Source organism: Phaethon aethereus, assembly GCF_964289735.1.
Source record: "Phaethon aethereus genome assembly, chromosome: 8".
In the NCBI taxonomy this organism is placed as follows: Eukaryota; Metazoa; Chordata; class Aves; order Phaethontiformes; family Phaethontidae; genus Phaethon; species Phaethon aethereus.
Genome location: NC_138584.1, coordinates 32,035,061 through 32,053,872, shown reverse-complemented (window position 1 = coordinate 32,053,872; position 18,812 = coordinate 32,035,061). Strand labels below are relative to the sequence as shown.

The 18,812-nt window shown below is 40.0% G+C and overlaps 1 protein-coding gene across 1 annotated transcript in view; it reads right to left on the bottom strand.

Annotated features, from left to right (window-relative positions):
- Nucleotides 1–317: 317 nt before the first annotated feature.
- The window catches only part of NFIA (nuclear factor I A), a gene marked incomplete at both ends in the record, with an annotated part of 222,764 nt that continues 204,269 nt past the window's right edge, over nucleotides 318–18,812 (bottom strand). The window contains 4 exon segments of the mRNA XM_082003188.1: nucleotides 318–359; nucleotides 361–527; nucleotides 7,734–7,899; nucleotides 10,429–10,607. Of these exon segments, the coding sequence (XP_081859314.1) occupies nucleotides 318–359; nucleotides 361–527; nucleotides 7,734–7,899; nucleotides 10,429–10,607 (554 nt within the window).

Genomic DNA, 18,812 nt, shown 5'->3' with positions numbered 1-18,812 from the left:
CCAACCAGGAATTCAAGCCTATTTTTTTACACGGGAGGCATCGGAGCAGTCTCCCGTCATATTTGGTGGGGAACTAAGCGCACCGTTACCCGACGGGTCTCTCTCAGCTCCTTCTGCACGTACAATTAAACGCGCTGCCTAGGGAACAGGTTGGAGCAAAAGTCTTTGAGAACTCAGTCCTAGAGGAAAAAACCGCACTAGCAGCCAGTATCTTAGAAAGCAAGAGAGCTCTTTCCAGTTACAAAAGCAGCGTTATTACTACATAAGCCCAAAAAAACACAACAGACAAACAAACTGCAAGTGACATTTCACTGTAGTTACTGAGACCATGTGGGTGAAGTAACAGCGGCAAGGCAGCTGGCTCCGCGGGGACACGTTAGAGTGCACTGAAGAAGAAGAGGCTGCAGGCATACAGAGAAGTCGAAAGCGGCCCACCTGAGTCTGTTGAGGAATATTTACAAAGCTTGGATCCCGTGGTCCAACACTGACGAATCGGTTTGCGGGGGAGGTGCTGGGTGTCGAGTAGGCTGTGAAGGGAAGGGACACATGCGTTGAGGAAGCGGCACTAGATTTGCACACGAACAACACCAAAACACACTGTCTCAGAGCCACCTAAGCAGATGTTTAACATAGAAATGTGCAAACGTTTTAGAGAGCGAGAGTTTGGTTTTAGACACTGGAAAGGTTTGGTCTTAACGACGGGGATATAAACACGGAGGGGACCGGGCTGCTGGGAGAGGGCTCCTTGCCGGGCAGGACGGCAGCCGCGTGCGCTCGGGGAGGAGTGCGCCGGCGTCACCTGCGCCGCTCTCCATCCCCGAGGAGAACTGCTGCAGGCCTTCCGTGCTGGGGTCGCACAAGAGACTTCTGTAGGACCTGCTATTGCCTGACTATTTTCCCTCCAATATGAGGTGGAGCCTCTGGTTTTAGTGGGAGTTTTGTAAAGCAGTGAATTTACTAAGCTGCTTATTAACAGAATCAGACCCTTATTTCATGCTAGTCCAGCGTTCTCTCTCGGTACAAAGTTTTGGTTTTCATACTGCTGCAGTCTGCACTCTCTAAAATGTTCACTTGACGTGTTTGACAAACTAGGAAGATCCTTTCGGTAAAAAATTAATGGGTTGCAGTTTCACTGGGGTGGTAAGTGCAATCAGTCTGAAGGCTGAAGCTGCCTTTAAAAACTGGAATGGCTCCCATAAATGTAAAGCTATTAAATGCAATGCAAGCCAAGAACCCAGATTACTTCCAAACTTGAAGTACTTTAATGATTTTATTGTTGCATTATATTCTCCACTGCAACTGTCCACAATGCCACGTACTTCCACATCCAAAAGCTTTCAATGCAGTTTCAGTCTTCCTCTCATTTGAAAATCCCCCATGCAATCTTCTCCCTTGTTCAGTTTTTTGCATGTTCAGATCTAAATTCAAATAACCTAAGCAGACGCCTTAATACGAACAGTGATTCTGTCTATTTTAAATATATTTATGGGAATGCATTCTGCTGAATAAAATCCCCAGACAATCTAACTATCCAAAGAAGAGACAAAAAACAATGTTAAGAGGAAAGTCACTTGCCAAATTCCAGTCAGGCTAAATATAATGTTCAGGCCTCAACGCTACAGAAGAATAAAGTGCAGTAAGAGTTGGAGAAGACACTGCGTTGTCTGTGTGGATGAAAGTCTGTTGCCTTTCTGAAGGCAAAATGTTTGGTGAAGAGGCATTACACTGGAGGAGCCTTTTGTTTAAGATTGTACTGAATCAAGACCAATGCTCCACCTTATCCACTGTCCTCTCTCTTACAGAGGCCATAAGCAGATGCACAGGAAAGAGTCAAAACAGGTCACATATTTACTTTCTCATATTCTTTCCCACCCTCTGATTATTTTCAGCTCAGGGACTCCCTGTATTTAATGGCCTGCAAGGGACTTCTCACTGATGAATGCCCAATCTGCCCTTGAACTCATGCAAACGTTCTGCATCCCACAAAGCCCTTTGGTGAAGAGTTCCCAAGTCTATGAGCATACAGAACCGCATCCTTCCCTTCCCTCTCTACCCAAGTCTCACAAACATCTCATGATGCTCCTAATTCTTACAATTCTATCAATCAGACAGCTTCACCTTCTCAAAGAGCATTCCCCTGAAATCACGCCAGGAACTGCATATCTTCATTTCTTACTGATCCGAGGGGAGATAAGGCACTCCTGACTTCTAAGAATGAATTCTTCCCAGTTGTTTCTGGTGAGGTGAGCTTTTCTCTCCAAAAAGTTAACACTTTGCTAGTACTTGCAAAAATCATGCAAGGAACACCTTTCCTTCACAAAGTTTTAAAGGAATTTTTAAGCGTACTAATTCATCTTTCCTAGATGATTTTGCAAATTGCAGTGCAGCTTGCATATTCAGGATGAACAGGCACATCGGTTGTTATTCATATCCGCAAATCAAGGAAGAAATGAAATGAGTAGATTTGGTGAGATGTTCTCCTTGCCTTTTTACCATCTTAATTTGCTTAATAATTCAAAGAAGCCACACATTTGCAAAGGATATATCTCTGTTGTAAGTGCCATGTATTAAGATTCTTCTGTACTGTTTTACAGTGAGGTGTTTTTTTTAAGCTAACTAACGAATGAACCCTATGTTGCGCAAGCATAAAGATTTCTTCTGCAGTAGGGAAAATTGACTTAAAGCTCAAAAATCAAACATCTGTTCTTTGGTTCTTCTGGTCTACTTTTAAGGAAGCAGAATGAGTGGAGAGGGCATTTAATCCCTTGGAACAGGTAAGTTCCACCCAGAAGGGAAGGAACTCAAGGTCTTGTTTACAGTTCCCTACTGGCAGACACTTTTGCTGTGATACTTGGTAGAAAATCAAAGGGAAACCATCAGAATCCTGTCTTAAATGGCTTCTCTGTTCAAACAAAAATTCTAAAGCATTTGAAAACTGTATAATATGCACAAAAGTCCCCTCAAACCTTGCTGGGTGAATTACCATGTATACCTTTCTTCTGTAATGCTCCAAACTACATTTAACTTGCTTTCTGAAAATGCTCCGATGTCAGCTTGGTATTTCCTTAAGGGCCTTTAATTACATGTCTACAGCCAAGAAGCGAAGAGTACCAAAACTACATATATGAAGAGTATATACACTGGATTCTCCCAAGATGCTAGTCCCACTTCACTGTAAAATGTCACGAGATGTTTGCGGATTGTAAGGGGCCATTTTGGCACAGAATATTAAATTGACATGGGATACACATTAGCAGTGACTCTTGTTACAGTGACGTTTGGTTCAGAAAAGGGAGCATCACCATCACCAACATGGCTTAGACCATCACCAACATGGCTTCTAGACATATCTTATTGTCTTCATATAAAGACTCTCGTTTGACATGGAGGTGGGATTCTTGGAAGTCCTACCACTCACTGGTTAAAGCTGGGTCATATTATATTATGGTATACACAGATATGGTGGAGTCTTCAAACTCCTTTTTAGGAGGGAAAGGGAAAAGCCTAAGCATGGGAAGGAAGAGAAGCCAAGTCTCTTAGGCAGATCTTCTCCTGGTCTTTATCAGCTTTGCTCCATAGGTACTGCATAGATCTACCCTAGTTTATACTAGCTGATAGCTGGCCTGTTGGGCTTTAATAGAAACATCTTCCTGCCCAGCCTAGTCTTTCTGCTACTGGAATTCACTAAGGATTGTTTGCAACATCATAGCCCATAGCCAAGGAAATGAATGTGATGCCACAAATCTGCTATGATGCTTCACTTCAGGAACAAGCAAAATAGGAGCCGGCAGAGAAAGAACATTTGCTCACACAGACAGCTTTGATATTTAGCCAAAAATGGCAAGAAATCGTATGAAAGACGAGACAAACAAACAGTTTTGGGAATGTTATGTATTTTAAAGTTGCCTGGAGTAGGAGAAAGTTAATTTAAAATACACATTCCTGAAATAATTTCTCTTAAGTATAGGAGTGTGTCATTTATCAGACAGTTCTGGATTAAAAGGATAAACTTTTGGTTGGTAAAGATGATTTGGGTAAACAATAACCTAACGTACCACTAGGTCTCTCTTTTACCGGCCAAGATGACAGGTACGTGTGCTTGACATGAAGAGCTGTACCGTTTTGCAAAAGACTAAGAGTCAGTTTAGCCGTTGTGGAGTTGTAGTGAGCGAATTAACTGGAGGAACGCAGTGCAATACAGCAATTCCTGCTGCAGTGCATTGCAGCTGAGTATCTGAGAGGGAACTGCAAATTCTAACAAATTAAATGATACAGTCATCACCCTCTTTTTATGGATGGGGAAAGGAGTGAACAGAAAGCTGAAATGGCTTGCCCAGAGGGTGCTCAGTCAATGCATAGCAGAGAAAGGGAGAGAAATCCAATCTGATTATGAATCCAGGACTACAGCCACAAGATCATTCTTCTCATCCTGACACAAATGCTGTTTAACATGAAAACTCCTTTGTGCAAAGGGACATTAACTGATAATGATCTTGCCCAACAAGGGAAAATAGCTAAGTTTCTCCCCATGTAGAGATGTGAACCTTAGAAAATAACATTTAGTTTTAAAAAGCTCTTTAAAAATCATGGCGTACAGGATGGCAGTATCTTAGACTCTGCATTGGAATGAGGGCCACAGATTCTAACACTCAGATTCAGTTATGATAGTGATAAAGTCCAACTGGCATGCAGTGGAGGTGGTGTTTTCTTTGGGCAATGAGGTATTAAACCCAGAAACTGTCAAGTTCAGGAAAATATTGTGTTGTGTTTGTTATGGGTTACCAACCAAACAAAATTGAGACAAGATCTGAGATAAGATAATTTTGGGGCTGCGTCTGATATCAAGGATGTGTTCTATTGAAAAGGCTTTTTATGGAGGAAAAATGAACCCTCCCAAACCTCATGAATCCCATCTCCATTGTGTCATCTCACTGAGGAAAATGCTGGCTTGCCAAAGGGATAGGATTCACAGCTGAAATTTTCAAGTCCCCGGGCATGCCTGGCCACCCAGTAGCAGCAACTCCCCGGTGTGCATCTCCAGGGGCTCTTCCTTCCTTGGACAGCACTAATGTTCATGTTTTGGTTAATGTCACAGCTGGAGAGTTTCACTATTGCTCTGAGAATCATTAACCACCTTGTTGTGATTTTTAGCTTTCATTCCCAGGAGGCCATGCTGTATTGAACAGCTGCTCCTGGCTCCTGCACCCCTCAGGAGGGCCATATTCCAATTTTTGGTAGGGCCGTAACTGCGTTTTGTTTCTGCAGAGAGCTTTCTGCTAGACCAAAAAAGGGAAGGAGAATGGAGCAAATGCCAACCCCTTTCACTCCATTTCCTTGGGGGGGGCTTCATTCTCCTCCACACAGTGAAGGAGAGAGTCTGGCCAAAATCTAACATCACTCCTGCCTTTGTTGCATAAGTGACTTTCCAATATCCTCAAGCTCTGCAGGGCAGTCAGCCATAACCCAGCGACACTCCCAGAACCGGTGCACTTGAGCAGTTCGTAACCATGGAAAACACCTTTTTGTGTGGCTTCTATGAAACTCTGGTGGATCTGCACTTGCTATTTGAAGGCTAATATTTAGTTAAGAAAAAAATAAACACCGACGAAAATGGAGAGTTGGTACTGGTTGACACACTAAATGGAGTCCAGTGGGCCCTTCTGGTAAGCTCTCACTGCAAGGCAAGGCTAGGAACTTCGGTTTGTTTTACTCTTTATGTGGCCAGCTACTTCCACTGGCTTTGATATATATGTAGTATTCTTTCTTAGAAAATATTTCTTATAATTTACTTTTCCGTAAAATTTGTCCCTAAATTAAATTATATGCTTCTTTACAACTCAAGTCACTATTATTCAAAACCCTTACCAAAAGGAAGATGCACGCCTGAATATGTACAGAACTATATGTTTAGACATCAGCGTAGCTAATTAACAAACAGTAATTATTTTCCTAATCTTTTGTTTAAATACCATTAACTGGCTGCTCTTGAGAAAATCTCGCTTCCCAATTAACGTGGCAGCTGTCTGCTGAACACTGAGCCACAGTGACCAGCTCGAGCCGATACTGATGGGTGGTGTTCTGCGAACTTCAGCGGCCAAGTGCCAGTTTTTATGCCAGCTGAGAATCAGGCCAGACACGCATTTAGCTTGTTTACATTAACACAGTATCATAAAAATTAAGTATTAAGATTACTGCTAAATTGATGTTGGGAATTTTTTTCTTTTAGACACCACACACTGCCAGTAAACTGAGTCACAACTGTAATGACAAATATACATTGACCTAGTTTCATTTTTCCTGGTTCTGAAGCCAATGAAATAGTAAGGTATTGCTGACTATATTCAGTGATAACTATGACTAAACATTAACCTTTTAGATTCCACCACCGAATCTTATTGATAGGACCTAAAGCATCAAAACTTCTTGATAGCACAAGTGTTGGTCTAAGGTCAGAAAAAGGAGCGCAGGGGACGGAATGAATCAACTTCTTAGCTCAACAAAAATCTGCTGATCAATTCTAGAAGTCCTGATTCTAGAAGATCATGTTCACAATCTTACCAGACTGTCTCATACTAAACCCCATTTTAATTTTGAAGCGAGCTGGAGCATCTTGCTGAGTTTGCAGTTGTACACTACCGCGTAGCAGAAGGCAATGCAAAACTCTGAGAACTACCAGATTTTAAAAATGCCCCCTGGAACCTGTGCAAATCTCCTGAACAGTATATAAAGCTTTAAAAATGTAGGCTTCACATGGTCTGAATAGCGAATACCTCTTGCACATCGAGCAGTGGTTGCATATAGCATTTCAATAATAAGCCTGAAAAGCACACAAAGGGATTTGCTCTTTCGATTAGATTGATTTTTGTTTGTGGATGTTATTTGGACTCCCTTCACTGTGGAACAAGTCCCCTACAGTTGCCATTAAAGCACTGAAAGCTTCCCTTTTGTTTTTAAATGTCAGTTTGAGCATAGCTTCATTAAATCATTTCACAATTAACTCCCTGAACATCCAGACTTTTTCAAAGCATCAAACCCAGCTGACTTGCATTTGTTTCCCAGAAGAGCAAGTCCAAAGTGGTATCCCCAAGTGTGTATCTAGGAATTTGTATATTTGACTTGTGGCTACACAAAATACATATGGGAGCCGTGTGGGTGGTGGAGAGAGGATTAAAGCTTTCTCCCTGGGCCTAAGAAATACCGTAACTTCTTGCCCAAAATGCAGGGCTCGGGAACCGAGTCATAAAGGAAAGACGTCTGGGTTAATCTAGGAAGATTTATTCCCAAACGACCTATAAATGAAGTGAACTCGAAAGAGTTGTTAGTGTAGCCCAGTATGTATAAGCGGCGATGTTTTTGATGAAGCTATCTGTCTGACTTCCATATAGTATCTATCCTCTAAACCCTGACTTGAGATACCAACTTGCCTCCTTATGACAGTAAACAAGATCCCAAAGATCCGAGGTCTATGTCACAGCTTAGCTGCTGGCCTTGATTTCTCTCATACGTCGTTATGTGATATGCCGACAAAGTCAGAAGTAAAACTATAACCTCAAGCTAACTCTTTTCTTGTTAATATAGAAGCAGCTCAGAATTTTGTCCATCATATAGAGAGTGGAGAGCTCTCCTACTCCTGAGAGCTCATCCAGTCCTCATCTCTGAACAGCTGATACACAGTGATCGCAGCATGTTGCGTGCTGCTGTTAGCCCTTGGTTCCCGCTGTGTCTATACTTACTTGGAGAAGTGGGAGAGGTGGCCCCTCCTTCTGTTGATGTAGTTGGAGGTTTTGTGTCTGGCACTGGCAGAGGCACAGGCCTAGCCATTGGTGGCGGAGGTGGTGGTGGCAACATTGGGGTAGGAAGGAATGGATTGTGCACCTTGCCTTGGCTGCTACCATTGGGCTGCCAAAAAACAAGCAAACAGACAAAAATTATACTAAAAATCAGCTATTAGGAACCTCCAGTAATAACAATCTAGTTGAAAGCTATATGCAATACATTTACAACTACTTGAGAGGTGGCAAAGAAAGTGCTGGGTCAAATTCTCCGTTGACTTCAAGGAACTTTGTCCCAAACCCTGTGAACCTTGTGAAACTACCGAAATTATCACTTCTAAACATTTTTCCTATTAGCAGCTGGTCTGAACTGCCCTGGATTAGATTCTACTACTCTTTACAGCCACTGTCATGCTCATGAGCCACAACTCATGCTTAGTGACAGTTAAAGCAGTATTTTTGACCCCTTAAGTCCCCCAGTTTCATGCCTGTTATACCCTTATGATATCAGTGCCTAGGACGAGTGTAAATTTCTTAAAGATACTGCTCATTAAGAGAAAAAATAAGCTTTTTTGGTGGTCTTAAAAGTCATGCTGATATCTTATTACAGGAAAATGAAAGAGTATATATTAAAGTAACTGCTCTCCCACATCTCTCTTGAGTTAGCAATAGGGTAGCTCACAGTTTAGTTGCCATTAGGATCATATGGAGAAAAGACTGAACTTGCTTCATTCTACATATTAGGCAAAAACCCCCTCCATTTAGTCTGGGATGCGGTCAGTCACAGGCAGGATGGGCTCAGCTATGTAAGTGTGGTCTTTCAGTTAATCACCAGAAAAAACTATCCATAAGTAAAAGTGTTTTCAAGTATCACAAAAACAAGAAGCAGGCTTAAAAAATGCCATCCCTTCCCCCAACTTAAGTTTACATTTTAAATGTAACACAGCCTGGACACTTGAAAACCATACAAATAGATGCCAAACACCATTATAAAGAGAAAGTAGGACAGCCTGTAAATCAGGTGTTCCATTTTAGTGACAAAAATGGTGAGATCACTTTCGACAGCACTCTACAAATTGATCTCACTGCAGTTCTTCTGGCACTGAGCATTGGCTTTTCCACTGATGATAAAAGCTCAGCTTTAAACACAGATCCATATTGTAAGTACTGCTAAAGAAAATAATATTTTAATTCCTGTTAGGGTTTCCATTAGCCTAAATTACTGGGGACAAAATACTTGTACTGGCAAGCGCTTGGGACCTTCTTTTCATTTCACCTGCTTTGGCACCGACAAAAGGCCTTAAAGTTGTGCCGGTGCAAATCACACTTGTGCTAGAGCAAAAATGGTTCAGGGCATAAAGAAAACTTGAATTCATCTGCATTTAACTTAACAGCACTCCCACTGACTTCAAAGACTGCAGTTACCACTGTTTGCGGTAAGAAGCAATCCTTCAGGGATATTTATTTTTCCAACATCCAGTACCTTTAATAAACTAATATATTAGTGACGTCTCTCAAACACTATCTTGTCTCACAATTAGGTCCCTTTCCTGCCAAGAAGACCCCTGCTGTATGTTCATTGTGAGTGTGCTAACAGTTCATAATGCTGAATGGTTTGGGATAAATTAAGCAAATGAATACTCAAGGAAAAAGAAAAGCACTATATTGATTTGTTGTCTAGACATAAATGTATCTGCTAACATATTGCAGACATTATTCAAAGCCAGTACTGGCTGGGGTAAGTAGAGTCAGTTTTTCTGCTAGGGAAAGGAAAGCACCGGGAACAATATAGCTTATTAAATAAGTGTAATAAATTAGATGCTAATAATTAAACTAATTCTTATTAACACTTTCAGTCGTATGTATGTCAGGAGAGAAACAGTAATTTTGCCAGTTATTACTTCATTGGCTGGAAACAGTTACATGCATTACATTTCATGAAATATTCAGAGCATTATTTTAGATTTGATTTACATAAAATTTATAAATTCTGTATTTGACCGGAATGCTGTTTCAATAATAGCAAGATGATTCACTTTATTTGATTTAAAAAAATGAAAATGGTTATTTGAAGCTTTGGAACTCTGCTTAATTTTTCATAGAGATAAGGGGAAAAGATAACTGCTTACAGAAATAACAAACCATAATAAACTGTACTTTTAACATCTTGAGTTCAAGTACTGGTCAACTTGATCTAAAGTGCTATAAGGCAGTATTTTTTTTTTTAATGAACTTAGCTGATCTGAAACATCTGTTTCTCACCCTCCCTTTTCCTGCTCCTTCCCCCCCACTCTCCCCTGAACTTCAAAAATAATTAATAAAAATTATTCTGCCTTCATATTTTGTTAACCCTCGTTCCACTAGGGTTACAACACATGCAGCAAAGTCATCTGTGGAGGGACCCAAAAGGTCACTGTATCACCAGCTTCTCTGACAGTTTAAGTTAATTTCACCACAATGTGGTTGAGTGGTTTTTTGGGCAGGTTTTTTGTTGTTTTTGTTTTAATATTTTTGCAGTAGCAGCGTTTTTTTTTTCTTCCAACGACTATTCAGGGTGTGTCCCTTTATGCAACATGCTGTTAAAATAATCCCATAATCCCATGATTAATTTTACATAGGACAAACACTTCTGAAGAAATAAAAACGGCTTCCTTACATTTAGGAACCCCACCTGTCCAGCCTGCTGACCAGCGTCGGGGCAGACAAGTTGGACAAACTCTTTCAGAGTCTCCTGAGGATGATAGCGGATTGCTGGGTGTGAGAAGTATGGCCCAGGCTGTTGAATAATGGGTGATGTTGGAAAATGAAGAGTCGATGGTGTTGCATGTGGACTTGCTATAGGAAAGAAAACAAAGAAGTTATATAGAGTTTTGCCTTTGGAAAATAAAACAGCTTAAATCTACCGTAGTTTTACTTTTAGTCTTTTTTTTAAAATGTACAGTATTGTTTATACATCTGATCTTCACAATTAATATATTAGACCACATTGTGTCCTACACTCACTTCATCTAGGTCCTGAAAACAAATGGAGCCAGACATTTTAAAGGATTTTCTGTGTTTTTAATGGACACGTATAAAGGAATCAGCAGTCCTTTGTAAAAGTGAAAACTATTCATCACCTTAAGAGCAGTCCTCATCAATCAGGCAATAAAAAAATGTATTTGGGAGATTAGGGCTGATTTAGTTGACATTTCATGTAACTTGGATTTGCACATATGAATCGGTTTTATATCGTACTATAAATGGTTGATAATTTAAAGATGGTCTAGCACTTCCTGTTGTTGGGGTTTTTTTTCCACCTCAGTTTAGGAACGTTTATTTTAAGTAACGTGTTTTCATCTAATGAACATGCACAAAGTGGCAAGATTGTTTTGAAAATTACATTTACATTTCTCCTGAATAACGTTAGGCTCAAATCTTCAGCAAGCCCCCAGCTTGCATTCAGGGATGGAGTTTAATTTGGTGAATTTATGGGCAAACAAGCCAGTTGGAAAATGTACTACAGTGAAGGTGTAAAGGTGTAATGTACACAAGCCCATTGGCAATGACAGATTTTACCCTCAGCTGATTTCAGCAGACCTACAAGTGCAGCTGAAGAGCCTTATGGTCTCCTACGTTATGTGACACCTTTACCCAGTTCCTTGGCCTTCAAGATATATCAGGTCGGACCCTTGTTAGGTGACAGGACTTTCCACTGTTAGTTGTCACCATGAGGTAGCAACTGCTGCCATTCATAGTGTTATGAATTCCCTTTCCCCTCTAAAATGAGAATTCACTTTTCCTTTCGAATGGCCAATTAATTTGGTTAAGCAGAAGCTCATCTGTAACTCATAGTTTATTTCTCACCAGTCATCATTACGCCCCTGCTGCTCCCTTAGCATGTTATCCTAGTGACCTTTCAAGCGTGTCCATGTGCGTTTACTGCACTTGTACACCACACATATCCGATTAGATAAAGGCTATGCAAGGGAGGTAATGTCCTACAGAAACTCATGTGTTGGCTTTGAAGTAGGTTAAGTATACAAGAGGGAAAAAAAAGCCTTTGGCACTTTTGGAAAAATTGGAGAGATGCAGGAAAGTTAACTAAAATCAAATACAACCGAGTAAACACTCATTTAATGATGAATGTTATGAAAAATCCCCAGCTAAAGAAAAGCTAAAATCTGCTTCTTAGTCTTGTTCATCACATTTAAAAATATGACAATTTATTAATAACTTTCTTCTTAAGCATAATTAAACCATTAGCAAACTCAGAGCCTGAAGATGTGGATAAAACATGTAGTCAGAGACAGCAGCAAGGAAACGTCCTGCATTATGCTATAAACATTCATTAAGGGTTGGCTGGGCAGCACTTCTACGTACTTCTTTCTCCACGACTGGATAGGAATGGTTGCTTTGACACCACCACCAAAAAGAGCAGCACTCACACCTGGGGTGCTGATATGGGATGAATATGAAGCTCTCGTCCTTGCCACAAAAAGTCCCCCTGTAACCTTGTTAACCTCACTGGTCTTCCCATTCTGCTCCCCTTAATGCTCTTTGAAATATTCACAACAGAAGCCTTCAGCTACTTCTCATCAAAGTAGATGTATATCCAGTGAATCTCTTCTGATAGCACGGGCTATACCTATCTCGTAACAGCTAGATATTGTGGCATGTGGGCTGAACTGGAAAACAGTGTCTTCCCACAGCCGTGCTAGTTCTGCAATGCTGCACTTGGGAGAAGGGAACAAGAAGCAGCATATCCCACACTCCTTGTTATGGAAATGTTGACAGTTATTCCATGGCCAAGGCAAACACCTGTGTGCCCAGCCTGTTCAACCTGTCTGCACATCTGGGCTTATCTCTTGTTTTTTTACGAACCTAGTTAATTATTTCTTATTCGCTTTTAAGACGAATAGTTTTGTTCTGAGTTTGCATCTTAAATTATATTTGAAAACTCTTCAAATAAAGAACCCAAATCTTCAAAGGAAGAAATGAAGGCTATTTTCCTGTCCCCAAACTCCGGGAGAGGCTGTAACTTTGAAGTGTGCTATTAAAGGTAGAGATAACATGAGATTCACCTTAGTAAATGTGGGTGTCTACTATGGAGCTAATTATCTTAGAATCAATGGAGAACTAAAGAGAACTAATGGTGTCTAAGGAGCCGTTCATCTCATCCAAAAATAGACCACTGCCTTTGACTGTACTTCATTGACCACACTGACTGGCTTACCAGTGGATGTGAAGGGAGCCCACTGGTACTAGCTCCGAGGCAGATACCTCCAGTCTACGCACACACCTTCAGTTAGGTGAATTCCACCCAAAGCGTCAGCCTCTGATCTCACTTACACCAACCCCTGAGGTGTAACTGCTTTAATGACACTTACGTCATAGCCACTTTACAGGTATGAATGTATCATCACCTCCTCTGGGAAGCAACAGTCATTTTGGAGCTTGTAAAAATATTTTGCCACGAATATTCGTTCAACAAAAGTTGGTGGTAATCATTTTGATGACTACAACAAAATTTCCATTAGCATACAACATTTCGGTACTTTTTTTGATATAAAACATATCCTTCCTCTCTTCCTTCGTATCTCCTGTTAGAGTTCCCCCTTTCCTTGTGTGCCAAATGAAAGATGAAGGATGAAGATAAAAGTGAGAAATGAAAATTTATGTGGCAAACATCTAATTAAGCAAAAAATAGATTGGGATTTTTTTTGAACATTTATAAAAAATAATTTAGCACCAGTTCTGTTAATACTATTTAAAATTGTTATGCAACTGCACTGTCCTTTGTCCAAATCTGGGAACAAATTAATTCCTTTTCTTCTACTGGGTGAAAAAGAGATAGAAACACTATTTCAATCAAACACGATGGAATAAAAAATTGTACTGAGGGAACATGGAAATTCATAGCTAGGCCTGAGACCACAGTCTATTTAGCTTTTCCAAGATATGGCTCTTCATTTAGTAATTTGATTTGCTATATGAAAGACGTGTTATGGTTATTAGAAATACTCATAGGCCTGTAAGTATTGGGTCTTTCTCTGTTGCCTCGACGTCCTCAGCATGTCAGGGTAGAAAACAAATTGAAAAGCATTTGTTGGTGATCTTCTCAAAGAGAGCAAGAGAAGAAAAATGAATGCAGAAATGATCAACAGTACTTCAGGGAAGTAAAGTGCTGCAAGAAGGAGAAAGCGGTTCCCCTTTGGAGTCTTGGCCTCGAAGGGGCTGATCTGGGGGAAGGAAACAAGACCGAATAGGCATCAGTCCTCAGTCTGTGCCATATACTGACGTGCAGGGTTCATTTTCTCATAGTAGATGGATTAGCAGAAGAAATCAAGAATGTAATAAGGATCTCCAAAACATTTGTTTTTGCAGTCTCTAACTGGGAAATACCAAATTTCTCAAGTGGCAAAAGAAAGGGCTGTTTGAGCAGAGGAAGAATCTACTACTATTAAACTGATCAAGTGTGCCTGATCACAAGTGTGCCTGATCACAAGTGTGCCTGCCTGATACTAGAAAGAGGGAATTAAATGCTAAAATCTAAAAGCTGCTAGCCCAGATTCAGACCATTACGCTGATAGCTGTGTTGTGGTCACTCTGGTGTATGCAAAAACAGCCTTTCAAACAAATTCTGAGTGCAGAACACAACTGTGTTTCCAAATATATGGATCCTCACAAACATTTTTAATCAGTTAAAGGACATGAGGTAGTGGAGCAGGTTGCTATTTTCCTTGTTTGCCTCCAAAAGGGGCAAGTGACCACGAACAAACCCCTTCAGTCATGGCTTTCAGAAACGCGTAATAAAAATTAAGGCATTGCTTCTGAAAGCCATGCCTAGAGTGATGCAAGTTTTCCTGTGTATAAGAAGGGGCTATTACTACTTATGTGCTTCTGATGGGATATTACAAGTCTCAATCAGTGACTATAAATTCTTTGAGATCTTCAAATGGAAGAGAAAACAGGTCTTTGTCTATTATTTATTTACTTATTGACTTATTATTTATGTATCCCTAAGCAGCTCCATGCTGCCAAACCATATTTCTCTTGGCGTCTTTCAGCCTGTGACATTTATATTTTATTACTGACCTCACTAAATGACATAAAATGTAAGTTCTACAACCTATGAAAATATGTGTATTCCAGATCAGAACTTCATTTCTACCTGCTGTAGGTATGGAGGAGTTGGACTATCTGGCATTATTAAAGCTATTATTTGATGGGGGGAGGTTGGAGGCAGGAACTATCCTTCCATCTCAAGGCAAGCATAAATATTTCAAAGCACACATGATTCTAATTCCATTGAAGCTCATCTGAAACATCCCAGACTTTTTATTGAAAATGAAATGATAATGTATGGTGGCCTGCAACAGATATACCAGTATTTTAAAACTGCTGCTATTGGGCCAAGTAATTATGCAGTACAGCTGTTGCATGCTATACTGGATTTTTTAGTGTTTTATGAGTTTGTGGTGCTGTGCAGTACAGAAGTAAGAGGATTTTTCAGAACGCTGAATTCAAACATCTGATTACGCAGGCCAGTCTTCTCTTTTCCCTTTGTGATTTGTAGTAGCCAATAACAAACTAACCAATAAAATAAGTTGCATTCGTTGATTAGGTTAGCACTTCACATGTCCAAGGCAAAGGAAGAAGAGCCAAAACTGTGAATTCTATTCAACTGAATGATCAGATAATAAAGAATCAGTTAATTTGAAACAGGTTATAATTTTCTTCAGATATTTAGTAGCCTTCTCAGGTCCTTTTCCTGGAACAAAGGAGCAGTCCTAATAAAGACGCATGGGATCCTTTCTCCCAGGGAACGCTCGCTGATGTGGTAAAGGGACTTCACGATCACACCTGCAGTGCTCAGACAGATTTCTGCGCCAGCACAGCCCAACATATGGGGGAGACATATTGACCCATCCACCTTCTATCTCCTCTTCCAAAAAGCCTTGCCAACCCTTCAAGTCCAGATGACTGGATGAAATTTCTTTCTTCATAAAGTTGTTTCAAGTCTTTGAAAGGATCATTTAGTGTTGCTCTTCTCCCACTCAGGAAAAGCCTACTATCCCCTGCACTCCTCGCCTGTTCAAAGAAGTAGTGGTCTGGGGAATCAAAACCACTGTCCTTCAGAGGCACAAGGGCTAGTCTGTCAGACCAGGCCAACAGTGGATTGGCTTCACTAGGGCACAATGCTCAGATACCGCCTCTATAAAGTGATAATTAAGTTTACTAATAGCTCATTAAACATTGATCAATCTTCCTAGAAATAGTAACATTATAATCATAATGAAACAGGATCATTTTTATCAGCTTGTTTTTGAGGCCATTATAATTGGCTTCCTTACAATTAAGAAAGTATTTTTTTAAAAGTCATTTCCCTGGAAATGTTATAGAACAGTTTGTTCTGGTAGATATTTTCACTTCAGGATTCTAAGTTGCTTTAACTCCCTGCATGCCGTAAGCTTTCTCCTAGCATTTAAGTGATGCAAGTGCCAGTTCAAATTATGCAAGATGTATCCCACCCTTTGTACCCCAAAGGTACTTATTCTGAAAATTGACCATATTAGAGTACTAATTGGCTAAGCCACCATGCTGGCTGATGTGAAATGCTTTCAAACACCATGAAACAGCTGTGTTTATCGGAAATATGAAGAGTGACTTTTTAATAAGGAGATCTGGCAATAATCCAAATTTGTTGAAAGGAACTTACACTTCTGTGTATAATACAATACAAGAGGTAAAGAATAGAAGCCTAAAACAATAGCTTTAAGCCCACAGATTTTTGTGATTAAAGCAGTTACCCAAACAAGAAAAAAATAATTAAGAAACTTGGGCTGGGATTTGCAGAGGTCCTGAGAGAATTCATTAACTGCTATTGAATTTCAATGGGAGCTGCGTCCCTGTAACTCTTTCAAAGGTTTCTGAAAGTTCCCATTTTTCTTACTGCCCATTAGGAATAGACTTTAGGGTGATAAGTGTAGAGCAATCTCTTATTCAGGTTAGCAAGGACTTGCCTCTACTTAAATATTGAGCTGCTGAGTGTAGGACTGACCAGTCCTAGGGCCAGACCTTTGAAGGGAATTCAGATCAGTGGAAAACTTAAGTATTGTGCAAAAGGGCTCTTTAGGTCTGTCTGTCAGGTCCATGGATGAGCTAAATTCAAACTGATCCTGTCTTGCATTCCCATTTGCAATGACAAGGCTGGGAAGTCATGGGGTGGGAGAACAAAAATAGGCCTTAGCCTCTTAGCATGGGTGAAATTTAGGTATCACTGATATTTACTTCCACATTACGTAGGCAAACATAGATAAAACATTCAAAATATAATATAAGCAGCTGACCAATGCAAGAGATATACAAATACCCTAAATATGATGGATGGAGGATCTGTTTCTGCTGATGGACATCAAAAAGAAGGACTGAACTGCAGAATGTCCACCTCTCAGCTCCAGAAGTCAAGTGCAGGAGGTCGGCTAAGCACTGCTGAAAAAACAGACCCATGGTATCTCCAAGTGGGGGCTAGCTATCAGCCCCTTTTTGCTCCCCTTAAGAGCGGTATAAGGCACTTGGCCCTTTATTCAGAAATACTCTTTCTTTAAGAGATTTTGCAGTAGCAAGTGGGAGGCAGAAGGATATTTTGCCAGGGCCCACGGAGTTCCTAGCAAAAAGAAAATACGCTTAAAGCTGTGTTTGGGCACAGGGTTTATTGGTGTATTCTGGATTGTGAGTGTTACAGGCTGCTTTTGAAAACCTGTAGAGCTGAACTGAGCACTGGTTCCAGATTCTGGCATAGGCAGGGGGCCAGTTAAGTTAGCTATTTCGAGCAGATTGTTTTAAAACATGTCAAAATTCTTCTGCCTTTGGGAGATCAGAATACTATAGAGCTGATTACATAGGTATAGAAATAAAAATCATACCTAAAGAAAGCACTCCTCCCTTACAAGACCATAGCTAGAGGTCAAAAAACCTAATTTAACCTCTTTGTAGAATTCTTACTTCACATCAAATGTGGGCAACTTTTGCATATTATTATTGTTTCTAATACACATGATGTATTCCCATACAGAAGATAAAAACTACTGCTAGGAGAATACATCATGCCTTTCTTATAATGAAATGCAGTTGATAAGTTTACAATAGAAATGTAAATTTTCTTAAAACCCACAACCTTTATGTGTGTGATGATATAATTCTGCTTTGATACTAAAAAGGGCATGGTAATGGAATCTGTGACTTTGGAGTGATATATTGCTGTTAAGTTAATAGGACTCCACATTCCCATTTCTAATATCAGTGTTTTTTTCCCCTTTCATTCTGTAGATGGTAAGCTGATACTACATAAACATTGTTAAAGCTATAGTTCCACGCTACAGTAATTCACTTAACTTTAACATGATTTATGGTTCTGTCAATAGAGGAGGTTGAAAATCCAGAGCTCTGATGCTTAAACATGGGTTCCATATTTAAAGCAATAATGTGCTTTTTGTGTGTGTCTGAAGCTGGAAGAATTTAGCATAAAGCAGAGATAAAAATATTATAGTTCACTGCACTGTTTAAAGCATATAGTTTAACTTCACAGATACATCAAAGAGAGCAAAGAAACTGAACACAGAATCAGTAAAAGCATGGGTAAAATACTTTGGTCCTGTAGCACTTTATTTTTATATTATTTTTAGGGATGCATGAAATCCTATTAGTATTTTTAACACTCCCCTTTTTTTCATTCTTTTGCTCAGTTAGATCAGCTCCTTTTGTCAGGATGAGTTTAAATCTGGGTCCACTGTGTTAATCACCCCCCATTCTTCTTTCTGGCACTTACCCTCCAGGCATTTTGGCTCTTTAGGAGATTAAGCGACCAAGTCATCTTGTTGCTCTAACATGTCCTCACTGGAGCAACATATTAACACAATTCCTCTGCAAAAGAGCCCTCTTTAGAAGTTTGCTGCAGGGATGACAAATTAACCCAGCATGGTGTCCCACACATCTATCTCAGTACAAATTATTAGTGTAATAGAGCTTTTAGTTATGCATTTATCTAGTAATTATTGA